The following is a 27,785-nucleotide window of genomic DNA, read 5'->3' on the forward strand; positions in this document are numbered from 1 at the left end:
TCAATTCAAATCAATTCAAATGGGCTTTATTGGCATGGGAATCATATGGTAACATTGCCAAAGCAAGCGAAATAGATAATAAACAAAAGTGAAATAAACAATACCATTTTTACAGTAAACATTAAACTGACAAGTTTCAAAGGAATAGGCACATTTCAAATGTTATATTATGGCTATGTCCAGTGTTATAATGATGTACAAAAGTAAATATGGGTTGTATTTACAATGGTGTTTGTTCTTGACTGGTTGCCCTTTCAGAGAGATGTCAACAGTTTCATGAAATATGTTTCTATTGATGTTCCCAAACAGATTTCACTTGGTTTTCCAAATTAAGCACTGGGTAGCAGCAGAAGCACAGTTGGACAGCCCATGGCATTCAGAGTTTGAGTGGTATATTACCTGTGGTGCAGCGAAATTACCAGAACCGGAGTAGCCTACCCAACATGAGTGAAAAATGTACCTGCGGAAAAGTGGCTTCCATTCACTATTCCAGTGTATATGGATGTATTTTTAGTCTTGCCCCTGTTCTTGCCCATTTGATAACGGGCCATTCTAAATCAAAACGAATTTAACATATTAGTAAAGACAAGATTAAATTGAGAATAGTCTGATGGGTGAAAATATGATCACTTGGTGAGAGAACCACCTGTGCAGCCTGAGGCAAGGAACAGAGCCAGTGTTTCATTTGAGCAGAACAGGTTCCGGCACTTCTCCGTTTTGGACTGTTTTGTTGGATCCGGTACCTCTCGTGGCATGAAAAATCTTTTTAATTTGAATTGCCTCTTTGTTAATTATCCTGCCCCCACAAAAAAAACATAATGTGGAAAAGTAGATTTTCAGCCCTGGCCTAATATTCTAAGAGTTGATTTGGGTTGGGCCGGCCCGGGTTTATGATTTGCGCAACATTGTAACCTATGTTTGAGACCAATGCGTGGCCGTGGCTTTGTGAGAATTGCGCCAGTATCTCTCACATTACTAGAATGAGATTCACTTTCTATGTTCTTTCTCCCTGTCTGCTCTGATAGACATGAGCCTGCAGTTCTCATCTCCCCAGCGTTGACCATCATTTATTTCCTTAGAGAACCATAGCCATGCAAAGGGTTCTGAAGGAACTGTGGCACCCCTGATGAATTGAAATACATTTGCCAAAGTTATAGACTTACTGCTGTCTGTTCAGAAATAAATGAAATCATTCAGAATAGCCTACTACACCATGAAAAGGCCTATAATTTAGCCACAGAGGATGAATAGCTTCTTTTAAAAAATAGCCTCGCTGTGGATTGTAGCCCAATAACAAGGCATAGCCTACAATCGGGAACACACGGCAAATATGTCAGTGAAATAACAGCATGCAGACCAAACAGGCCTTTCGCAATATTTCAAATACAATCGATTGCTCACCTGCCTGTATTATGTGAGTAACGTTAGTCCTAGTGACCGGGTGAACACTAAGCTACATATATCTATGGCTATCTATCGATCCGTTTCTCGTGAAATAATCCTATGCTAAAGTTTGCCAGCTAGAGTAGGTATGTTTGAGGCAGCACATAACTAATTTGTTGTTGACAATGACATACTATGCTGTCTCACTGTACCTTAAACTTTCATTTGATCTCATTTAGTTTCTTAATCAAAGACAATCGCTGTTGAAAGCGCAGCATTTTGATTTATTTATTTTGACTGAGGCTTTGATTTTGCTGTTCCACTTATGGCAATCTATAGCCCACATGTTAGTTTGGCCACCTGTTGGCAATTTTGGATGCTGTTACTCGCAAGTTAGACACTGATCCTGTCTACCGATATTTGTGTATATATAAATGCATTTTTCATTGGGGCTCTCCTTGATGTTTAACGTTTTTTTAAATTGTATTTTTAAATGTTATTGATGGACATTCTGAACTACCGTGGTTTACGTTGGCCTTAATTGGTGATGTTGCTCACTGATGGTCCTCAGTCACATTCACTTTATCTTGGACTCCACTATGACATTGGAGTCTAAAACTATCACTCTTCTCTTCCAATTTCACTCTTGTTAAATTGTTGCACTACCTGAAGAGTTTAGACCCATGGTTCGTTTGCTTAATTGTATATATCCAAAATGCTAGTTGTCCGTTTGTATACTGTTATTTAATTGTTTCCACCTAAGGACGTTTGTAAAAATGTACCAAGACAGGGGCTGACCCTTTTCATAGCCTACTGGTTAATTTTTAATGTTTCTCATTATCTCAGCCATGTGGCAACACCTAGTGGACTTCATATTATGGCCATTTAAACATTATGTTGGCATTATCCAAAGATTCTTGTGCTCTGTTTCTGTTTCTCTAAAGGTTTTTTATTTATTATTCAGATGGTTTTTTTTCATGCTGCTCCTCTCTCAATCTCTCTTTTCCTTTTTCTTCATTTGACATTTTGGGGCTTCCAGTCAGACTGGTGACATGGAACTCTTACACATACGGAAATTCACAACTTTTTAAATAACTTGGATATTCCATCTATTGATATGAACATGAGTAAAGTTCTGGATAACCCTCTGCATCTAGATGAGATAACAAAGGGTCTAAAGTTAATGCAAAGTGGCAAGGCCCTGATGGCTTCCCCATTGATTTTTATAACAAATTCTCAGATCAACTCTACCCCATACTATTAGATATGTTCACCGACTCGTTATCACATGGCTCTCTCCCCCTGACGCTAACTCAAGCCTACATATCACTTATACCCAAGAAAGATAAAGATCCGGCGGAATGTAGTGGATATCAGCCCATTTCACTTTTGAACGCTAATGTTAAACTATTAGCTAAGGTTCTAGCATGCCTGTTGGAACCCTGCCTTCAGGGTGTCATATCTGATGATCATCAAAGGGCAACAACTGTTTTCCAATGTACGCCGTCTTTTGAGCATTATACTCGCTCCTTCTGTCTCTCCAGACCACAAAATTGTTGTTTCTCTTGATGCGGAGAAGGCTTTCGACCGGGTGGAGTGGGATTATTTAAGATTTTGTGAAGATTTGGTTTTGGGTCCAATTTTATCTCATGGATACGTCTCCTCTATTCTTCTCCTACGGCTAGCGTACACGCCAACTCTCAACATTCAAAATACTTTCCCCTCTCCAGAGGGACCCGTCAAGGTTGGCCAATGTCCCCGCACCTTTTTGCAGATATGATAGAACCGCTTTACTTGGCCTTAAAATGATCATCATCATTCACTAGAATCCACTGAGCTGGTGAAGAACACAAAGTGTCACTATATGCAGATGATCTACTATTATATATCACTAACCCTGTGAACTCTGTTGATAACATATTGCATATTTTAAACACATTTGGATCATTCTCAGGTTACAAATTCAAAATTTAGAAAAGTTAATGTTTTCCGATCAACCCCGCTGCCAAGCAAATTCCGCCTGGAGCCCTGCCTTTCCGTCTGTCGCCCTATGGATTTTCCTATTTAGGCGTGAATATAACACATTCTCTGGCTACCCTCCATAAAACTAACTTTGCAAGTCTAGTTACACAAGTTAAAGCAGACTTACAATGCTGGGATAGTCTGCCTTTCCCCTTAGCTGGCAGAATCCAATCTGTTAAAATGAAAATTTTACCTAGGTTTCTATACGTTTTTCAATGTCTTCCGATCTTTCTGCCAAAATCATTGCTTACCAAGTCGGATAGGGTCATCAGTAATTTTATCTGGGCAGGAAAATCACCTAGGATACATAGAGCAATATTTAAAAGAAGGAGACAAGATGGAGGATTGGCACTTCCAAATGTACTTTTTTTACTCTTGGGCAGCCAATATTCAAAATATTATGATCTGGTGTAATGCTCCAAGTACCAACTGGTGCTCATTAGAAGCACGCTCCTGCCAATCATCCTCCCTTTCTGCTCCTACTTGTGCTCCTTGTGTCCTTCAAAGTATACTGGAAACCCCATTGTGCTCTCTACTTTGAAGATCTGGAGACAATTTCGTCAACATTGTAGACTTTCTGCCCCATCTCTTCTAAGCCCTATCTGAAACAACCACCTATTTTTACCCTCCAAACTCGACCAGGCTTTTGTTTTGTGGCGAGAGAGAGGTTTGGTATGTTTCAAAGATTTATTTTTAGATGGGAAGTTTGCCAGTTTTAATGATCTCGTAGCTAAATGTAATCTGTCTCATTCTAATATTTTCCGTTATTTTCAAGCCCGCAACTTTGTTCGCTTTCATTTTCCCACCTTTCCTCAACTACCTCCCAAGACATTGCTAGTAGATATTTCTAGATTATATGACATTATGCTTTCCTCTGAACCCTCTCCAATAAACAAAATCAAGACAAACGGTTAGTGAACTTGAACATACAGATGACTGATGGGAGGAGGGCCTTCGTAGGGTTAACTCCACATCCTCATGTGCTCGATTGAGTTGAATTCAGTTCAAGGTCTTGCACAGAAATTACTACACCAAAGAAAAGCGTACAAAATTCCTCCCTGACACAAATGACATGTGATAGATGTTCAATCACTTCGGCACACCACGTCCATTATGTTTTATTCATGTTGTAAGCTTTCTGAGTATTGACCATCGTTTTTTTATACTCTCTCTAAAATTCTAGATATCGACCTGCAGCCTTGTCCTTTGATAGCTATTGGAGTTCTGTCATTGTTGCCTAGTCTCACTAAAAGTAAAGCAAATGCTGTAGTGTTTGCTTCCCTCATAGCCCGCCGGCAGATCTTGCTTAATTGGAAATTCTCCAAACCTCCCACTGTATCAGCCTGGTTGAAAGATCTCATGTCTTTTATACACTTAGAACAATTTTTAAACACTTTGAGAGGTTGTACTGATTACTTTTTATTGAGATGGCAGCCTTAAATTTTCTTTTTTGAACAGTTGCCTTCTATTGATCAGGAGTAAGAATTTTGGCCAACAGGGGATATGAGATGGTGTGGGAGGGAAGGGACAGGATGTTGTGATATTTTTATTTTATTTTTGTGTATATGTATGTACAGTGAGGGAAAAAAGTATTTGATCCCCTGCTGATTTTGTACGTTTGCCCACTGACAAAGAAATGATCAGTCTATAATTTTAATGGTAAGTTTATTTGAACAGTGAGAGACAGTATAACAACAAAAAAATTAAGAAAAACGCATGTCAAAAACCCCCTCTCAATCAGAAAGATTTCTGGCTCACAGGTGTCTTTTATACGTAACGAGCTGAGATTAGGAGCACATTCTTAAAGGGAGTGCTCCTAATCTCAGCTTGTTACCTGTATAAAAGACACCTGTCCACAGAAGCAATCAATCAATCAGATTCCAAACTCTCCACCATGGCCAAGACCAAAGAGCTCTCCAAGGATGTCAGGGACAAGATTGTAGACCTACACAAGGCTGGAATGGGCTAAAAGACCATCGCCAAGCAGCTTGGTGAGAAAGTGACAACAGTTGGTGCGATTATTCGCAAATGGAAGAAACACAAAAGAACTGTCAATCTCCCTCAGCCTGGGGCTCCATGCAAGATCTCACCTCGTGGAGTTGCAATGATCATGAGAACGGCGAGGAATCAGCCCAGAACAACACGGGAGGATCTTGTCAATGATATCAAGGCAGCTGGGACCATAGTCACGAAGAAAACAATTGGTAACACACTATGCCGTGAAGGACTGACTTCCTGCAGCACCCGCAAGGTCCCCCTGCTCAAGAAAGCACATATACATGCCCTTCTGAAGTTTGCCAATGAACATCTGAATGATTCAGAGGACAACTGGGTGAAAGTGTTGTGGTCAGATGAGACCAAAATGGAGCTCTTTGGCATCAACTCAACTCGCCGTGTTTGGAGGAGGAGGAATGCTGCCTATGACCCCAAGAACACCATCCCCACCGTCAAACATGGAGGTGGAAACATTATGCTTTGGGGGTGTTTTGCTTTAGGGGACATGACAACTTCACTGCATCAAAGGGACGATGGACGGGGCAATGTACCGTCAAATCTTGGGTGAGAACCTCCTTCCCTTAGTCAGGGCATTGAAAATGGGTCGTGGGTGGGTATTCCAGCATGACAATGACCCAAAACACACAGCCAAGGCAACAAAGGAGTGGCTCAAGAAGAAGCACATTAAGGTCCTGGAGTGGCCTAGCCAGTCTCCAGACCTTAATCCCATAGAAAATCTGTGGAGGGAGCTGAAGGTTCGAGTTGCCAAACGTCAGCCTCGAAACCTTAATGACTTGGAGAAGATCTGCAAAGAGGAGTGGGACAAAATCCCTCCTGAGATGTGTGCAAACCTGGTGGCCAACTAGAAGAAACGTCTGACATCTGTGATTGCCAACAAGGGTTTTGCCTCCAAGTACTAAGTCATGTTTTGCAGAGGGGTCAAATACTTATTTCCCTCATTAAAATGCAAATCAATTTATAACATTTTTGACATACGTTTTTCTGGATTCTTTTGTTGTTATTCTGTCTCTCACCAGATGTGACCGATAGCACTCAGCAGAGTAGTGCAACCTCAAGAAACTCTGCAACATCTGTGAGGGACGCCACCTCCACGTCCTTCACAAGATCTAAGTCAAGGAGGCCATGACCAATCACCTTGTCAAAGCCCCCAAGAGCACAGCGCGAATGGGACGGCTGAGCTGCAATGGCCAACTGCTCCTCAAGGTGGCCTACTGGTCCCACCCGTCTCATCACAGCCAAAATTGCAGGAGGCAGTGCTCCGTAACCCTAGGAGCACTGGAATGCAGCTGGCTAAAGACCTTGCACAAACCTCCTCCTGCAGACCAGGAGTACTCAAGCCAAAGCAAGACAGCCACATGATCAAGACCAAGCGTGAGGACTACAAGGTACCTAGTCTAAGGAACATCGATCGGATCGTAGCCACACCACTGGTCTGATTTAATAGGGGTCCACCAGCCCATACCATAAAATTATTTAAAATATGTACTTTTATTTATTTGTACCTTTTATTTAACTAGGCAAGTCAGTTAAGAACAAATTCTTATTTACAATGACGGCCTACATACAAACAGATACTGTATATTTAGTTACAGTCTTGCTATCTTTAGCTCAGAGCATGTGATCTACTGTAGCACTGGTGCGACATGGCCATACACAGACACTTATAAGGCTTCTTGTATGGACGCATCTGGAGGAACGGTTAAGCCTTGTGGTAAATCAATGTGATTTTAAATGACAGTCCTGATAAAAGGATTTATTAATACAACTCATTTCTTTACTTTTCATTCGAGAAATGCTGTGTAGTGATGATAGGGAGGTCATTGACACACTGTGTGTAGGCCAGCGAAACAAAATCTAAATTTTAATCAATTTTAAATCCAGGCTGCAACACAACAAAAAGTCAAGCGGTGTCAATACTTTTTGAAGGCACTGGTATGTCTTGAAAGAGTGACATCATATTGGGAACACTGCCTTCAAAAGCAATCAATTCAATGCAATTCTCCAAAAGTATTGGGACAGTGACTGAATGGTCCTTTGAGTCCAAGTTCTTTTAATTTGGAGGGGCAGCTGTTAAAATCCCTCTCCCCCTCAGCTAGAGTTGATTATATTTATGGCCAGTCTGCTGCGTGAGGAAGGGCTCTCGCTGCCTTGGAAGTGTGAAGAGTCTGTTTACAGGTCACGCCTCTGACCTCTCAAGGGACCTTCCACCCACTAATCAGCCCCCTTGACCTTGCCCACCTTGGCCCTGAGCCAATAGGAACTTTAGGCCGGGACTGATGTAATAGTCAGCCCATATCATACAATTATTTTAAATATGTACATAGAAACAGATACTGTATATTTAGTTACAGTCTTGCTATCTTTATCTAAGAGCATGTGATCTGGTGCAACATGGCCATACACAGACACTTAGATGGCTTCTTTTATGGACGCATCTGGAGGACGGTTAAGCCTTGTGGTAAATCAATGTGATTTCAAACGACAGTCCTGATGATAAGATTTATTAATCCTACATGGGGAGGCAGACATATCTCCTGGTCTGTTGCCCTAACAACAAAAAATGTGCCACTGTCCCGATACTTTTGGAGCTCACTGTAAGTTGCCATGAAGAGAGCCTTGACAGAAACAAGACAGATAAGGAGGTAAAGTATAAACCTACAATGGGGAGTCCCTTGACTTATTCCACATTTTGTTGCGTTACAGCCTGAATTCAAAATTGATTAAATCTTTTTTTCTCAACCATCGACACAGTACCCCATAATAAGAAAGTGAAAACAGAATTTTTGAAAATGTATAGACATTTTTTAAAGAAATAACTAATTTACATAAGTATTCACACCCATGAGTCAATACTTTGTAGAAGCACCTTTGGCAGTGATTACAAGAGTGTGTCTTTCTGGGTAAATCTATTTAAGTGCTTTCCACAACTAGATTGTTCAACATTTCCCCTTTATCCTTTTCAAAATTCATCAAGCTCTGTCAAATTGGTTGTTGATCATTGCTAGACAACCATTTCCAGATCTTGCCATAGTTTTTCAAGTATATTTATGTCAAAATTCTAACTCAGCCACTCAGGAACCTTCACTGTCTTCTTGGTTAGCAACTCCAGTGTAGCTTTGCGCTTGTGTTTAAGGTTATTGTCCTTCTGAAAGGTGAATTCATCTCCCAGTGTCTGGTGCAAAGCAGACCGAACCAGGGTTCCCTCTAGGATTTTGCCTCTGCTTAGCTCCATTCTCTTTATTTTTTATGCTGAAAAACTCCCCAATCCTTAACGATTACAAGAATACCCATAACATGATGCAGCCACCACTATGTTTGAAAATATCGGAAATGTACTCAGTAATGTGTGGTATTGGATTTGCCCCAAACATAATACTTTGTATTCAGGACAAAAAGTTCATTGCTTTGCCACATTTTTTGCAGTATTACTTTAGTGTCTTCTTTTAAACAGGATGTATGTTTTGGAATATTTGTTAGTCTGTACAGGATTCCTTCTTTTCACTGTCAATTAGGTTAGTATTGTGGAATAACTACAATATTGTTGATCCGTCTTAATTTTTCTCCTATCACAGCCGTTAAACTCTGTAATTGAGCAGTTTCCTTCCTTTCCAGCAACTGAATTAGGAACGATGACTGCATCTTTATAATGACGGTGTGCGTTGATACACCATCCAAAGTGTAATCCAAAGTGTAATTAATAATAATAATTAATAACTACACCGTGCTCAAAGAGATATTCAGTGTCTGCTTTGATTTTTTTTTTTACCCATCTACCAATAGGTGCCCTTCTTTGCGAGGCATTGGGAAACCTCCCTGGTCTTTGTGGTTGAATCTGTGTTTGAAATTCACTGCTCGACTGAGGGACCTTACAGATAATTGTATTTGTAGGTCATTCAAAATCATGTTAAACACGTATTGCACACAGAGTGAGTCCAAGCAACTTATTATGCAAAGTTTTTCTCCTGAACTTATTTAGGTTTGCCATTTCCCAAGACATTTGAGCATTTCCTTTTTTAATAATTATGACATTATGGGAGATTGTGTGTAGGCCAGCGAAACAAAATAAAAAAATGTTATCAATTTTAAATCCAGGCTGTAACACAACAAAAAGTCAAGCGGTGTCAATACTTTTTGAAGGCGCTGTATGTCTTGAAAGAGTGACATCATATTGGGAGAATGCCTTCAAAAGCAATCAATACAATATGGCCCAAAAATGTAATAGTGGCAAGAACACTGGAATAACGATGTTTTTTGAGTGCCAACCTTTTCCTTTTCTGGTTTCAGGAAGTGCATTGCACAAGCCATGTTGAGGAAAACAAAATAAAGATGTACAGGAAACATGAGAGAGGATGATGAAGAGTTCATTTTGCCACCATAATGTTTTGCAGAGATGAAAGGAATTATGGCCAACAAACTGTCATCTCTACATTTAATTTGACATTTTAGCAGTAGCTATTATCCAGAGGGTTAAGTACCTTGCAGAAGGGAATGTCAACAGATTTTTCACATAGTTGGCTCAGGGATTCAACCCAGCAACCTTTCAATTTACTGGCCCTATGTTCTTAACCACTAGGCTACCTGCCACCCTTTGCTCTCTCCCTATCTCTCTCCACTTACGTTGAAAGCAGACCTGTCAAGTTTTTGAGAGAGGAGTCGGGAAATGGTGGGATGAGAAACTAGTTCAAATAGGAAGGGTTGGACTATATTTTTTCAAAAGGTACAGATGAAAGATCTTAATTTGAGCCAGTTTGCTACAGCAGGAAAATAATCCTGCAGCAACAGGAAAAAGGAATTATTATATTGATTGTAATTAATGGACAGTTTTGTAGGGGTTGATACATTTTCATAAGGGACATTTCTGACATTTCTAAGTGGAAATTACTAACTTCAGAAGCCTTTTTAAACCTCAAATACACTACAAGATCCTACATCTGTAGAGACAGAAGGAGGATTAGATCATGATTTATAGCAAATTATATTGCAAGTTGGATACGATAAAACCTTATATGCCGGCATGATATCATATTAATGTGGATGGAGTAATGTAGATGAGGAAAAAGGTTAGAGGTGAAGTCGGGATATTTTTAACTGGGAGAAGGGGGAAGAGAGAGATCAGTGATAAAAAGAAAGAAATGGTCTTATGGTTACCTAATAATGGAACGACACAGAAATGCAAGACCCCCCCAAGGCATTGATAAGTAGTTTGAAGGACAAACGGGTAAAATATACACAGAGTAGATTATTCTGTATCCTGAGTAGCTAAAATGACAGGCAGAAAAGCTGCCCCAATGTATGTCAATCGTTTATGAATGATTATAAACTACGTAAATACTTGGTACAAATTGGTATTTCCTGTTTTTTTTATCTTTATGGCAGAAGTTTGTTATTAAACTGTAATGTACTTTTACATTTTCAGAGTATTTTCATACTGAAATAAACTGTTTGTATCTGTCCTTCAAAATGATATTATATTTAGAGTTTTTTTCTGGTAAGCCTAATGTACAGGAACCCGTCAATCAGGTAGGGTGGTGGTTATTTGAGCTGTGCAGTCAAAGGTTAGCGGTTGAGTGAGGACGGGGCCAAGAAAGGTCTAAGATGGTGGCGGGGGTTCCGACATGGCAAGGGGATATCATATCTATCTTAAGGCCCAACCACCTGTAAATTCAGGGGGAAAAAGGATGGCTCTGGGAGAACGCGAGTAGATGAAAGGAGGTGAAAGTTTATGGGGGTTACAGTGGTCACTGTATCATAGGTGACAGATGGTAGGACAGAAGTCCGGAAATCTTGGAAATGTGGCAATAGGCCTTCACAAAGATAAGGAGCTGTGGGGGCTTCAAAACTTAGTAGTGCTTAATGTGTATTACGTTTCAAGACTTCATAGACTGTCATTGAAGACTAACACGGTGTAAAACAGACAGCGATACGTGTCAAAGGAATATAGAGATTTTCTGTCAGAGGGAAAAAGGTGGTAGAGCAGCGACGACAGAAAGACAAGGCCAATCGTTCTGGCTTGAAATCAACGTGGTGTCTTCAAAACTCATCTCCCTCTCACATTCTGTTTTTCTAGTCCCTCTCTCAGGTTACCGTCAGCGTTGTGATTTACGGTAACACTTAGTCAAAGTGGATGTTAAAAAGGAGGACAGATCGCTCCTCAGAGGAGAGGAAGCCAACCATATATTGAAATCCGCCATAGACACACATCACTAAATATAGTGCGTGAAGTTTTATGACAAGATTGAAGTCATGACATACCCAAACGTTACTGGGTTACTAAGTGTCAGTCTAACTTTGATAGGTAGGAAAAGTTGGGATTCAAACGCCATGACGCTACCAAGCTTATTTTCGATATGTTGTCATCAGCTAAATGACATTATCATAAACAACAGTATATTTACCAACTTTACGACAGTCCTGCGGAGTAACCAGGAAATTAAATCTTCCAAGACAGGTATTATTCCCAATGCATGCCTTCCCTGGCATGCATGTGTGTATAAATCAAAGGTCTGGAGCGAAACCAGCTAGCAAATGTGGAACAAAATCAAATGGAAGTAAACCTTGAAAGAAAATGTTTTTGTGTTTTTCAGGACAGGTGCAGAAAATGTGTGAATATCGGTGAGGTATATGCTTTTGTATGAGCTGTAATATTTGGGAAAAACTGAGGAGCGGTTAAAATACACGTACTTCTGGACACGTAACTAGTAGACTGAATTGACATAAGTGTTATGACCACATATCAGATAGTAAATTATAGAGTAGATAGTGTTCCAATCCATTGGTTGTGATGTCAGCTCAATTTGTTACATTTCTACGTCTCATACAAATACAATTTCCGGGTTTGTCACGGTATCAATATATCAGAGCTTATAGTCCACATTTTGTATGTTCTTGATGTTTTTTTTTACCTTTTGAGGGAGCATATATCTGTATGAAATCACAGAATGCGTCTTACACAGAACTGTACTATTCATAATTATTTTATTTATTTTTACAAAACTTCCCCCTGATACTGTACAATTGATTTGATAAAACTTAACGACTGCTGAGTTTTCCATAGTAAAGCCATCACGAATGATAATTTATTTCACATATGCAAGAGCCTGCACTTTTAAACTTGTACACATCATCAGTTTCCTAGGGCATGTGTAAGCTATACATCGCTTATGACTGCGTCACCTGATTAGCTCATCTGATTCTGTACACATGCATTTGGTCACCCTATAGTGTCATACACCAATAGTAATTATCTGGATCAAGTTCATGTTGTGTTGCAGTGACGAAACTGAGAGGGCAATGAGATTAGACCCTCTGTATGTGTAGTAATTTTTCTCAGCAAACTAGTCCCTCAAACCACTTCCCTTGCACCTGCCATCTGTTCCTCTCTCCATCTTCTGACATGACATACAGTATGTACTAAGCTCTTCCTCCATTATTTTGTCCTCTCCAACCTAAGATATGCAGTACATTTTTACATCAGGTTGTTGCTAGCTGGAACCAAATTCCATGCAGTCTGGTTTAAGAAATGTACTGTAGCTTACTAACAGTATTATAAATGACATCCGTGTGCACTGTTTGGAAATTGCTCTCGCATTGAATGTATTTTCATTCATATTCTGTGCAGTACGTATTCATATTAGCTATGCATTTGCTCAAAACAATCACTTTCGAAACTGTTTAGTAAATTGACAACTCAATTTACTAAATTCATGAGAAGACAACAATTATGACTTTCAAATAAAGCATTTCTGTGAGGAATTTTGGAGAGACATCCCACTCCTTTCTCCATATTTAGACAGAGTTCTCTATGAAGTAGTCTTTACTAACAATAAAATAACTCTATGCACATTAACGTAAATATATATCAGAATGCATGTTCAACACTGCAACAATATGTCTACGGTACGCCACTTTTGCAAAACAAATGAACAATTATTTAAATATCTAACAACTATGTAAAAATCCTATCACATTTTGAAATTTAGCGCTTTACACCCTCACATCTTAGATATGCATCCTCTAACAGAAATACTTTCCACATACTGATTCAAATTAATGATCTTTCAGGTGCATACCTGCATCAGCGGCTTCAGGCATGACTATCCCAGTGGCTATCCCAGTGCCTTCTCGTCTCGGCTGGAAGTCTGAGGGCTTGCTGTGCTTATTCCTTTTATTTATCTCTCTCTCTCTCTCTCTCTCTCTCTCTCTCTCTCTCTCTCTCTCTCTCTCTCTCTTTTTTATTCAAAGCTCTCCTGGCACTTAAGTCACCCACCCACCAGGGAGGAAGGTAGGGAGAGAGGGAGAGGGGGAGAGAGAGAGAAAGGGAGAGGCTGTCACTTGAAACCAATGAGGATTCCAAGGAAACGAAGTGAGAGGCAAGAGTGATAAGGTGGGGGAGACAAGAGAGGGTGAGAAGGTGGAGAGTGGTGAAAGGGGTTTATTTTACCATGAGATTGGTCGACGTATTAAACTTGTGGAATACTTGTCATGTTAGAGGGAAACTATGCTGCGAGCGTAGCAACATCTGCTGCTTTTCTAGCACTTTGACTTGCACCTCGTGTATGTAACCGCTGCCCCAATCATCACCTCTCACACTACCATTAAGGGCTCAGACACACCAATAGCGTTTGCTGGCCGAGAGTACTTAGCACCTCTAATCTGCTAACCGAATGTGCACCAATTGAACATGTAAAATCAAATGAAAAATGTTGGCAGTCTGAGGTCTACTGCAGGTGGTCCCTAAAACACAGCGCGCTGAACGATCGTCAGACTAACGTTAGATCCACATTCGGTGCTATGTGTGCAAGCCTTAAATCACATGCAAAGGGCCTGACCCATAGGCAAATAAAAAGCACCTCTGGGTTATGCTCTTTGTTTTCCTTCCTTCTTCCAGTTCTAGTTAGATTTATTTGACATTATATTATATCACATTATATAAAGTGTAGTGGGGAGGCAGGTAGCCTAGTGGTTAGAGCGTTGGACTAGTAACCAGAAGGTTGCAAGATCGAATCCTTGAGCTGACAAGGTAAAAATCTGTCGTTCCGCCCCTGAACAAGGCAGTTAACCCACTGTTCCTAGGCCGTCATTGAAAATAAGAATTTGTACTTTACTGACTTGCCTAGTTAAAGAAAGGTTAAAAAAGTTAAGTACAGTATTTTAATGTACCATATTTATGTCAATGTAATAGGATACTTTTTCTTGACCTACATTTACATATCAGAGTTGGGGTTAAAGGTTTAAAACAATTGGGGGTAAAAGTAAAAAGTGGTGAAATAAATAGCTTCTACTTTTCAGTTTATTAAGAAGTCATTGGCAATATACTGTATGTCTTTTTTTCAATTACCACATTTGGAATTTCAGTTTAATTCCTGAATTGACGGCCTTCAATTCGAACTGACCCCAACCATGACACATACATGTACCTACTATATTCATTCATTTAGTTCCTATGTTTCATATCAGAGCTATTAATAGTCAGTGAATAAGCATACCCTAACAAGTGGCTGGATGACCCCCTCACCACTCCTCCCCCTGATTAAAAATAAACATTTTGTTTATAAGACCATAAAGATTTAACAATATCGAATTCTAAATTACTTTCTCTTTTCCCCACTTTTGTTGGCCCATCGACATGGAACATTTAGCCAATCCAGTATTCCCTCCCCAGGCCTTTCTAAATGTACCAATAAGGTTCTCAGAAGCTATATACTCTATAATGGTCAACAGAGCCTGACCATACTGGATAGTGTGCCATTCTAGAGTTACACTATCTGACACTTTCCCCTGTCTCCTATTCACTGACATCTAGTGGTTTAAAAGCGGGTCTGAAGGAATGTCTTCATTACTGCTCGTCACCGCCTCCTCAGCTGTGACTCCTCAGCTAGCAGAATGCGACTGGCTTGACAGCTAGTGTCACCGTGGAGACAAGCCCCCTGCTGCTCAGCTCTTGCGTAAATCTGTGAAAGCGACGAGCACGCCGGCCCGGTGTGCCCACCGAGAGATATGGTTGCAGATGGCCGAAATGCAATGAGAGGAAGGGATAGAGAGAATGAGAGAGAGAGAAGAAAAGCGAGACAGAGGGAGGAACTTGATACCCTTTGTTCAACAGGCAGATCGGTGGTGGGGGTCACTCAACTAACACCCCAAAGGTCCATACACTAACACAAACTTACATTGCACACTTATGGCCAGATCCGAATTTAATACATATGCGTTAACTCATTGCCTAAATGCATTGGTTTTAATGTGAGATATGTGCACAGAGTTTACATTTGGATTTGGCCCTTAAAGGGGATTGACAAATCCATTTCAGGACTTTTAAAAGAATGACACTTAGCCATTGATTCTTGAAGAATATAACTTATGCATGAGCTTAGAACAACTGTCGTAACCCATCGGAACCCCAAACATAAGCTTGTTTTGTTTACTTCATTGATTGCAAACAATGTTCTTGTAAACAAATGCTGTATAGCTTCCAACAACATATCGTTTTTATCTCTGGATGGTCGGTCTTTGCATCCATAGCTCTGTTAATCAATTCGAGAGTGTTTACCAAAACAGGTGGCAGGGTTTCTGCTTCATTTTTCTTTGAATACTAGCTCTAAAATCTGGATAAACTGACTAGATTGGTATGTGTCTGAAGGGATGTACAGGACAAGATTTTCCTAAATTGTTCGAGGATTTTATGTAACTAATTTCTAGTATTTTTAAATAGTTTCCCACATTGGTCATTTTAAAAATAGGAGAGGACAGAATTAGACCAACATCTTGTCAGAATTTGAACTTTACGTCATGAAACCAATACAGCCAAATAGACGGAAGACCACCTATGTTTAAATGTAATTTAAGAATAGATGTTACTATGCAGTGAGAGAGGTAAAAGAGATTGAGTGTAGTGGTTGACACCATCACCCTTTGACTGATCTAACGTTTAATAGCCTGTAAACACAGCCATTAAGTTTATAGTGTGAATTAAATGTAAAATCTTGCTATACTTCATTTAACTGTCCCTATTAATTTTTTACTGTGTGATATAATCACCTAATAAATACTCGTGACCTGTATTTTGGATTCTTTGGAATTTGAAACATACTCTACATTTTCAAAGTGAAAGAAAATTATATTTTCTAAATTATATTTTCTAAATTATATTTTCTAAATTAATACATAAAAAAACAAAATGTCTTACACCTTGTAATGCAGCCATTACGGCTGTGAATCATTTTGAATAAGATTCTACCAACTTTTAGGGCAACATAACCCCCCACGTGTTGGCCCATGTTGACTCCAATGATTCCCGCAGTTGTGTCAAGTTCACCTGGTCAGTCTATAAAGTGTTCAATAGGATTTATTGGACTCCTCTGTGGTTGAACGGAATAGGTTTGATAGAATCCAACCTACGCTGGAGATGTCAGTCAGTTACAGGTGATAGGATCCATATGTTCTGCAACTTTCCCAGCTTGCATACCTTTTGGCAGAAGGAAGTGGAAAATATTGGGGATATTCCGGGTACCACAATACTTGGGAATCCTGAATATCAGGATATTGATAGACTGAGAAGCTCGTGTTTAAACTGGCTAAAGGTTGCTCTAACCACAGCCAAAAGAGTCATATTGAGACACTGGAGGGAGAAGAACCCTCCCTCGTATAAGGAATGGTACATAGCCTTAGCAGAAACGGCTTCATATGAAAGATTGATTTATAAAATTCATGGCAAACTCAACAACTTTTCTGACATCTGGGGACATTTTCTCTCCGAGATAGAAAGAGAAACATTATGAAATGGCCTGGTAGACTACAGACATACTGTACATAGATGACTGGTAGGGGTAGGGTCTTTTAATTAAAAAGAAAATAAAAATCATTTTGTTTAAATAGCTGTTATGGAGATGGGGAGGGGGTTGTGGGTGAACAATTTAAAGTTTGTTTCCTTTTCTATCTTCTTTATTGTATTTATAGTCATGTCTGTCAAGTTATTGCTTAGTGTTAAATGGAATTCAATTGCATTTACATTTACATTTAAGTCATTTAGCAGATGCTCTTATCCAGAGCGACTTACAAATTGCATTGTTATATTGTGAAAGGAAACAATAAAAAGTGTAATTACAACAACAAAAAAGAAAGAGCAGGTGTTCATAATGTTTTGTAAACCTTTTTGTCAAAATTGCTCAAGCTCAGTAAATTTGGTTAGGAATCATTGATGGACAGCGATATTCAAACCTTTTCAAGCACATTTAAGTCAGGACTGAGACTGGACCACTCAGGAACACTCAACACCTCTTGGAAAGCCATTCTGGTGTGTCTTTGTCATTTGTGTAGTTGTCCACTGAAAAATAGAAGACTGAGGGGGGTTATCCTCTCACTTTTTACCTGGGCTTTGCTCCTTTTATATTTATTTTGATCCGGACAAACTCCCCAGTCTCTGCCGATGACAAGCATACCCATAACTCTGTATTGTATTCAATTTGACCCAAACCTGTAGTTTTGTGTTGTCTTGCAGTATTGCCTTATTGCAAACAGAATGGATGATTTGGAGTGGATTTTTTAAATCAGGTTTCCTTCCTTTTACTTTTTCATACAGGCCTGTAATGTGGAATGAAGGCAATGTTGTTTATACACTTTTATATTTAGAAATCCCCCCCCCCCCAAATCCCAAATGTAATTTTTGGGGGATTTAGGCAGCAAAATGTGAAGACTGTGCAAGGGGTGTGTAGACTTTCACTAGTGACCATAAGTATCAGGTATCTATTGTTACCACACAATGTTACGGTAAATGTCAGGTAAGTACAGTGCGAGAAACAAAAATGTTTTGAAAAGACACTAACAGTATTGTTGTGTTGCATTTTCAATGCATTGGTATCCAAATCACTGCAATGAAAATGTAGGTACACTCCACATCAGTGATTCTTAAAACCTCTTAAGGATCAGACACTTTCTTCCAATTTTCGCCTAAAATGACATACCCAAATCTAACTGCCTGTAGCTTAGGAACTGAAGCAAATATATGCAAATTCTTGATACCATTTGAAAGGAAACACTTTGAAGTTTGTGGAAATGTTTAATGAATGTAGGAGAATATAACACATTAGATCTGGTAAAAGAAAATACAAAGGAAAAAAACATATTTTTAAAAATAGTATTTTTCCGTCATCTTTGAAATGCAAGAGAAAGGTCACAATGTATTATTATTGGTTAATGGATACATTTTCAAGTTCATAATTGTGCACTCTCCTCAAACAATATCATGGTATTATTTCAATGTAATAGCTACTGTAAATTGCACTGTGCAGTTAGATTAACAAGAATTTAAGCTTTCTTCCTATTCAGATACGCCTATGTCCTGGGAAATGTTGTTACTTACACACTCATGCTAATCACATTAGCCTACGTTAGCTCAACCGTCCTATGGGGGGGGGACACACCAATCCTGTAGAGGTTAACCAAACCTAATACATTATGGTCTTATTCTTCATAGTTTCCAGTCTAGTTAGTCACGTTATCAGGTTTCAGGTATGACCCAGATGCAGACAGTGTCGAAGAAACAAAAGTTTATTTCTAGTAGAGGGGTAGGCAAATGACAGGTCAAAGGCAGGCTGAGGTCAGTAATCCAGAGAGGGTGCAAAAGTTCCAGAACGGCAGGCAGTCTCAGGGTCAGGGCAGGCAGGGGTCAATAATCCAGTGAGGTGGGGCAAGGTATAGAACGGCAGGCAGGCTCAGGGTCAGGGTAGGCAGAACGGTCAAAAGGACAAGAAAACAGGAGCAAGAACAGACAGGAGCAGGGGAACAAACGCCGGTAGGTTTCACAAAACAAAATGAACTGGCAACAGACAGAGGACACAGGTATAAATACACAGGGGATAGTGGGGAAGATGGGCGACACCTGGAGGGGGGTGAAGACAAGCACAAAGACAGGTGAAACAGATCAGGGTGTGACACACATAAGATTGTACAATCTCAAAATATGGTTAAACTGTTTACGTCCTGCACATTCCCATCCACTTTATGCTTCAATACCAATTTTCCAGTTGCATAAAGTACCAGCCAAACGTTTGGACACGCCTACTCTTAATTTTTACTATTTTCTACACTGTGGAATAATAGTAAAGACACCAAAACTATGAAATAACACATATGGAATCATGTAATAACCAAGAAAAGTGTTAAACAAATCATTATTCAAAGTAGCCACCCTTTGCCTTGATGACAGCTTTGCACACTCTTGGCATTCTCTCAACCAGCTTCATGAGGTATTCACCTGGAATGCATTTCAAATAACAGCTGTGCCTTGTTAAAAAGTTAATTTGTGGAATTTCTTTCCTTCTTAATGCGTTTGAGCCAATCAGTTGTGTTGTGACAAGGTAGGGGTAGTATACAGAAGATAACCCTATTTTGTGAAATACCAAGTCCATATTACTTTAAGACATAAAGGTCAGTCAAAACGGAACATTTCAAGAACTTTTAAAGTTTCTTCAAGTGCAGTCGCAAAAACCATCAAGCGCTATGATGAAACTGGCTCTCATGAGGACTGCCACAGGGAAGAAAGACACAGAGTTATCTCTGCTGCAGAGGATAAGTTCATTAGAGCTACCAGCCTCAGAAATTGCAGCCCAATTAAATGCTTCAGAGTTCAAGTAACAGACACATCTGAACATCAACTGTTCAGAGGGGACTGCGTGAATCAGGCCTTCATGGTCGAATTGCTGCAAAGAAACCACTACTAAAGAACAACAATAAGAAGAGACTTGCTAGGGCCAAAAACCACGAGCAGTGGACATTAGACTGGTGGAAATATGTCCTTTGGTCTGATGAGTCCAAATTTGAGATTTTTGGTACCAACCACAGTGTCTTTGTGAGACGCAGAGTAGCCATTCCATCTGGTTTGCGCTTAGTCAGACGATCATTTGTTTTTCAACAGGACAATGACCCAACACACACCCCCAGGCTGTGTAAGGGCTATATGACCAAGGAAAGTGATGGAGTGCTGCATCAGATGACCTGGCCTCCACAATCACCCGACCTCAACCCAATTGAGATGGTTTGGGATGAGTTGGACCGCAGAGTGAAGGAAAAGCAGCCAACAAGTGCTCAGCACTTGTTGGAACTCCTTCCAGACTGTTGGAAAAGCAATCCTCATGAAGCTGGTATGAGAGAGTGCCAAGAGTGTTCAAAGCTGTCATCAAGGCAAAGGGTGGCTACTTTGAAGAATCTCAAATCAAAACACTTTCTTGGTTACTACATGATTCCATACGTGTTATTTCATAGTTTTGATGTCTTCACTGTTATTCTACAATGTAGAAAATGGTAAAAATAAAGAAAAACACTTGAATGAGTAGGTGTGTCCAAACTTTTGACAAGTGACATTAACAAGGGATCCTAGCTTTCACCTGGATTCACCTGGTCAGTCTATGTCATGGAAAGAGCAGGTGTTCTTAATGTTTTGTATACTCAGTGTATATGAACCATACAGGTTCATTGAAGACCACATTTTTAATTAACTTCCATAGTGTATGTTTCATGAAAGCACATTTAAAGATTGATGCCTATTTAGAAATGTTGAGGACAGCATTTTCAGAACGCTTTATTTTCTAACGTTTTCAGTTGAGTCCTGTTCCAGACACAATGTTCTGTCCCACTGTATCATATTGCTCCAAACATCTTTTCCATCTTCAAACATCCACAAAGTTGATTATGTTGATGGCGTTGTTGATTAAGCTGCTGTCAGGCACATCACGTTCCCGAAACATACTAATATTCTGTTCCAGTTCTATAGTATCTATTTTATGCTAACCATCTCCATCATCAATCACCTTCTCCTCAACCTCTCCTTTCAGCTCTGTCTGAGCTGGTTACTGGGTCTTACTCCAGTTCACTCCTCTCTGAAATTCCAAATCTATTTCCCAAAGATTTTAATGGAAGTGCAAAGTCTTGCTCTGGTGTGGTTACAGAAACAAAAACTGCTTGAACTGAACAGGTCCCAGATGTCCCATAACTGTATCTGGTTATAAGACTTAGTCTCAAGTACTGTTAAGTTAAAGTGGTTACCTATGCTCAGACCATCCATGGAAAGGTGTCTTACAAACAAGTCCTCCACGTAGGTCAAGTTCCTCAGGCTCATGGTGGTCAATGCTTGACTTAACACTAACTGGGTCAATTGGATTAACTTCTTCATGTGGCGTAAACCTCACACCTTGGCTGGCAACATTAGATGTTCTGTATGTCTCTTTCCCCCCATCCACCAGTAGTGTTGACACATCAGTGTGATGCCCAGCCATTGAATCTCACATTACAGATGTGTCCATGTCCTAGTTTTTTTAGATAGATGCTTTACTGGAGAAACGTTACAGGAGTTTCAAATGTCCTAGCTAACCTCATCCACTCAACTTTCCTTCGATCCAGACACCCCCAAATACCCGCACCTCTTCTTCTCCAAGGGTGTAAAAGTCTACCCCCTTAAGGGCATATAGCATCTATTTCTCAATGCCAGAAACGCATATAACAGTAACTTAGAGCACCCCAAGAAAACCTTCCCAAATTACAAACTCTTAAATACATTTTTATATTACTGTAATATTGTTCTAAAAGTTTGGTTTGAGGTTTTCTCCAAATCAGCTCTAACTTCGGAAAACAATCCCACAACGCCCCATAGTCAGCATCACACATTGAGTAAATATAAATACATGCTCACCCTTCATATACTCAAAAAAACGAAACAAATCTTGTTGGTTAGTAGTATGGAGTTAGTTAGCAATTGCATTTTTATTCATCAAGATGGCCAAGCTTTGAGTGATAGTAGGGTGTAGCAACACTTGTTATGCAAATGTAAGTATGCCTATATGGTCACGCAAATTAAACACTTCATAAAAAGTGAGATACATTTGTGAGAAAGAGGTGGCTTCCACGGCTATCAACAATGAAAGGAGTGCTTCAGCAAAACACTGCTGTCCATACCAACAACGTGGCTTATAAAGTATCACAAACAGCCAGCAGAGACAAAGCATTATCAGGGCTTCACCGGGTAAAAGAAAAGAGCTAGCTTTCTACCTCTATGCTAACGTTAGCTAGCTATAGAGCTACCACATTTAGCTCACGTCTTCCATCTAAATAACACTGATTGAAGCTAAAGTAACACACACGCTTCGGCCATGTATTCGATTGTGGATCTGCTGGCATTTTGGAGAAAGTAGCCCGGTATTCTTAAGGGGGGTGGATTTGGGATTTTGCACAATAGGATAGATGATTTCGGGAGCTTGCTGCATGAGTTGTGTTTTTGGAAGCCGCTGGCTGTCTGCGCACTCTGTGTGTGTGTGTGGATGGTGCCGGGGGAGTTTTCTATAGAGCAGCGTTTGTTAATGTATGGGTCGGACCTGTTAATGGTGGGTCCCGACGTAAATGTATAATCATTTCATGAATTACTGGAATTGATTTGGCCAAGTGCAGCTGCGTACTCGGTTAAGTGCGGTCTCTGTTCAGTTGGGCAGCGGCGCTAGAGAGGGAGATGTCCGTGTGCTTCGCGGTTTATCGGATCTTTTTTTCCTGCAGTTCTCTTGAAGATCACTCGGCGACCCACACCCTGCGGCGATGTCGTTCAACCCACTGACTTGTTATTCTCGCTCGCCATCATGAAATGGACTCCTGCTAGCCACAAGTTCCGACTGAGCTCAATCGTCATGAAACGCAAAAATACAGTGATGACTTTTTGTCTCTTTCTTACAAACTTTGAGAAATGATGAGGAGCGCCCACAATGTGTAACTGGGTTGTTGTATGTGTCGAACTGCTGTGCTTTATGTTGGCCAGGTCGCAGTTGTAAATGAGAACTTGTTCTCAACTAGCCTACCTGGTTAAATAAAGGTGAAATAAAAATGTGTTTTGTGTGGGTAAGTGCTTTGTAATGAGTCTCTCAAAACGAAAAAATTAATAAAACGATACGTCCTGACCAAACATCCAGGCACAACATGACGGTAAACCCAGGGAGTTATTTCAGGACAGGGCAGAATGCTTCAGGAAACAGTGCTTCGAAAGTGGGAAAGTAAGTCAACTAGCAAGGCATTGTTGTCATTTTATAACAGGTGACGATAAGCAGAAACAAGGGAGTACTATCTCTCATAGTAGTAGATGTGCGTTTCTCTTTCAAACAATCCCCTGGCCTTGTAACGTTACACAGCTAATAGCTAACGTTAGCCAAAGCAAGCTAACGAGCTACTGATAGTGCAACCCTAAGAAACGGTACAGATGAAGATGAAACGTGATCAGGCCTACTGTACATTTTACTGTAGAAATGATTGTTGAAAACAAGTCTAGGTTGGAACTGTTGCTGTTACAAGTAATACTTTTGATTCTGAACTGGAATAAACTGATTGACGCAAGATGCTTTTTGACGCAAACACTCAACACAGTTCTGGGTTGCCCATCTGCAGCAGGAAGCGGTCTCCTGCCTGACAGAGAAAGCAGTAGATGTTCTGATCCAGTTTGGCACCACATACCTATGCAAGTTAGGGTTCTCAAGTACAGAAACAGTGTCAATGCTGAGCATGACCTCAGTGTTGCACTGTTAAAAACTGAGCCCAGAATAGACATGCTTGTTGGGAACTTCAACCAGCCACACACCTCTCATTAGGACTGTGTGTATGTGTCTGTTTTCTGGTCTACATCTGTGTGATGTGATCAATCAGTTTATTCCAATTCAGAATTTAAAAAAATATTTTAACAGCAACAGTTCCAACCTAGACTTTCTATCAACAATAATTCATAGTCATTTTTTTTATCTGTATTGTTACTTAGGGCTGTGCGTGTGTGTTCAGTTAAACATCTGTGTGAGGTGATCAATATATTTATTCCAGTTCAGAATGAAATTATTTATTGTATTTTAACAGTAACAGGTCCAACCTAGACAGGTATGTAAGTGTTTTTAATGGGGGAAAATAAACATGAAAATATATTTATGTGTATTTAATTATTTGTTTTTGTCTATATTGCTTTTTTTTTTAGGCATAAGGGCAATGAAATGTATTGATATTTACGAATAGCTGCATATTTTCCTAAGCTTGGGTCCCAGGAAAACACAGAATTTCTAATTTGGGTCCCAGGCTGAAAAAGTGTAAGAACCCCTGCTATAGAGCCTTCCTGCAGGCTAAATTGAAACGTAACGCTTTGGTCATGGATCTGATCGCAGATCTGTGGTCATTTTGGAGAAGTCCTGGAGACAGGCTTTATTTGGAGGGTTGGATTGTGGATGTTGTTCATTGGAAAAGTTTTTTATTTTTTTTTATCTTAGAATCAATGTTGTCACAGTTTGTTCTTGTTAAAGAGGTATCAGCTAACGTTAGCTTGCTATAGCTAGCTATCCTCTTCCTCCGTTTCTGAATTCATTTGTGGCTGTTACTTTCTAGCTGGTAAAATGAGTGAGCTAGATTTTGTTTGTGTACTGCCATATGTCGATGACATAGCCAAGTTTGTCACTAGTATGGAATATCAAATATCAGATAAAACCAGGGAGAGAGGGAGGAGAGAATTCACTTCCTTTTTCATTTGCTGCTGGCATGATCATGTTCACTCAAATACTTTTTTCCACATGTACACTGAACAAAAATATAAACCCAATATGCAACAATTTCCATGATTTTACTGAGTTACAGTTCAAATCAGTAAATTAAAATAAATTCATTAGGCCCTACTCTATGGATTTCACATGACTGGGAATACAGATATGCATCTTTTGGTCACAGATACCTTAAGAAAAAGGTAGGTACGTGGATCAGAAAACAAGTCGGTATCTGGTGTGACCACCATTTGCTTCATGCAGCACGACACATCTCCTTCACATAGAGTTGATTGTGACCATTGGAATGTTGTCCCACTCCTCTTTAATGTCTGCAAAGTTGCTGGATATTGGCGGGAACTGTAACATGCTGTCGTACGCGTCGATCCCGAGCATCCCAAACATGCTCAATTGGTGGCATGTCTGGTGAGTATGCAGGCCATGGAAGAACTGGGACATTTTCAGCTTCCAGGAATTGTGTACAGATCCTTGCAACATAGGGCCATGCATTATGATGCTGAAACATGAGGTGATGGCAGTGGATGAATGGTATGACAATGGGCCTCAGTATCTTGTCTCTGTGCATTCAAATTGCCATTGATAAAATGCAATTGTGTTCGTTGTCCGTAGCTTATGCCTGCCCATACCATAACCCCACCGCCATGGGGCACTGTTCACAACGTGACATCAGCAAACCACTCACCCACATGACGCCATACACGCTGTCTGCCCGGCACAGTTGAAACTGAGATTCATCCGTGAAGAGCATACTTCTCCAGCGTGCCAGCGGCCTCAAAGATGAGCATTCGCCAAACTGCCGTCAGGTAAAGACCCTGGTGATAACGACGAGCATGCAGAGACGGTTTCTGACAGCTTGTGCCAAAATTCTTCGGTTGTGCAAACGCACAGTTTCGTCAGCTGTCTGGATGGCTGGTCTCAGACGATCCTGCAGGTTAAGAAGCCGGATGTGGAGGTGATGGGCTGGCGTGGTTACACGTGGTCTGCGGTTGTGAGGACGGTTGGACATACTGCCAAATTCTCTAAAACGACATTGGAGGCGGCTTATGTTAGAGAAATTAACATTAATTTCTCTGGCAACCGCTCTGGTGGACATTCCGGCAGTCAGCATGCCAATTGCATGGTGCACATTGTTCTGTAATGATCATGCTGTTTAATCAGCTTCTTGATATGCCACACCTGTCAGGTGGAGGGATTATCTTGGCAAAGGAAAAATGTTCACTAACACCTCTTGAAACATGGGACCAACACTTTACATGTTGCATTTTTATTTCTGTTCAGTGTATTCGGTCGCGTGGCTCTAGGAGGTAACATTTTTTAGGCCAAACAATGTCCACGTGAACAACAGACTTGACGAGTGTCATCCAGAAAGTCCTCAGACAAAAGTCAATGCCTTAAATAAAATAAAATGTTATTAGTCACATGCGCCGAATACAACAGGTATTTGTGTCCTTCACCTTACAGTGAAATGCTTACTTACGAGCCCCTAACCAACAATGCAGTTTAAATAAAAAAAATATGAATAAGAAATAAAAGTAACAAGTAATTAAAGCGCAACAGTAAAATAACAATAGCAAGAGGGGGGTACCAGTACAGAGTCAATGTGCGGGTCACCGGTTAGTCGAGGTAATTGAGGTAATATGTACATGTAGGTAGAGTTATTAAAGTGACTATGTATAGATGATAACAACAGAGAGTAGCAGCAGTGTAAAATGGGGGGGGGGGGGTGCAATTATTCTGGGTAGCCATTTGATTAGATGTTCAGGAGTCTTATGGCTTGGGGGTAGAAGCTGTTTAGAAGCCTCTTGGACCTAGACTTGGCGCTCCGGTACCGCTTGGCAGGTAGCTTTGCCCCAGTGATGTACTGGGCCGTACGCACTACCCTCTGTAGTGCCTTGCGGTTGGAGGCCGAGCAGTTTCCATACCAGGCAGTGATGCAACCAGTCAGGATGCTCTCGATGGTGCAGCTGTAGAACCTTTTGAGGATCTGAGGACCCATGACAAATCTTTTCAGTCTCCTGAGGGGGAATAGGTTTTGTCGTGCCCTCTTCAAATCAGTCTCTATTTGTGTCCTTGGTCAGAGCCTAACATATGGAGTGTTCTTATAAAAGTTTCCTAGCCATGAAGTTACCAATTGTCCATATTTCTTTTCCCTTACCCTCATCTTTACAGTTAGGAAAACAACTAAATCTGGCAAGACTGCAAAGAAACAAGCAAGTAAAGGACACAATACAGAAATTAAGCCATGCTCTAAAAAATGCTGTGTTAATAACAACCTAAATATAGGACAGAACACATGTTGGGTTGTTAGGATTACCCAAATATGGGTACATTTAAGCATTAGTAGTTGTTTTTATAACCATCAGTTTGGTTGACCCAGCATCTCAATCTTTTTTTAATGAAATCCATTGGTTAATTTCAGGAGGTGTGGCTCATTAGTGTTTTTTAATTACATTTTATTAAACCTTTATTTAACTAGGCAAGTCAGTTAAGAACAAATTCTTATTTACAATGACGGCCTACCGAAAGGCAAACGACCTCCTGCGGGGACGGGGGCTGGGATTATTTTTTAATTCAAAAAATAAAAATAACATGTAAACATAGGACAAAGCACACATCACGACAAGAGAGCAACACTACATAAAGAGAGACCTAAGACAACAACACAGCATTGTAGCAACACAACATGACAACAACATGGTAGCAACACAACATGGTAGCAGCTATGCATAGGCTCTTGAGAAACTCATACACTTGTGTAAGCCTCATTAAAGTTTCAATAGTGTCATTGTTGAACTGTAACATGTGCGAACAATA

General features: G+C 40.2%; 1 protein-coding gene across 3 annotated transcripts in view; it reads right to left on the reverse strand.

The window, feature by feature from the left end:
- The window catches only part of LOC115160218 (myosin-binding protein C, fast-type), a gene marked incomplete in the record, with an annotated part of 51,498 nt that extends 37,874 nt beyond the window's left edge, over window positions 1–13,624 (reverse strand). For 2 of the 3 annotated variants that reach the window (XM_029710621.1, XM_029710617.1), the window contains 1 exon segment: window positions 13,491–13,624. In XM_029710621.1, coding sequence (XP_029566481.1) covers window positions 13,491–13,512 — 22 coding nt within the window. 3 annotated transcript variants of the gene reach the window in all.
- Between the last annotated feature and the right edge of the window lie 14,161 nt (window positions 13,625–27,785).

The sequence above is a fragment of the Salmo trutta genome, chromosome 2 (assembly GCF_901001165.1).
Source record: "Salmo trutta chromosome 2, fSalTru1.1, whole genome shotgun sequence".
NCBI classification, from domain to species: domain Eukaryota; kingdom Metazoa; phylum Chordata; class Actinopteri; order Salmoniformes; family Salmonidae; genus Salmo; species Salmo trutta.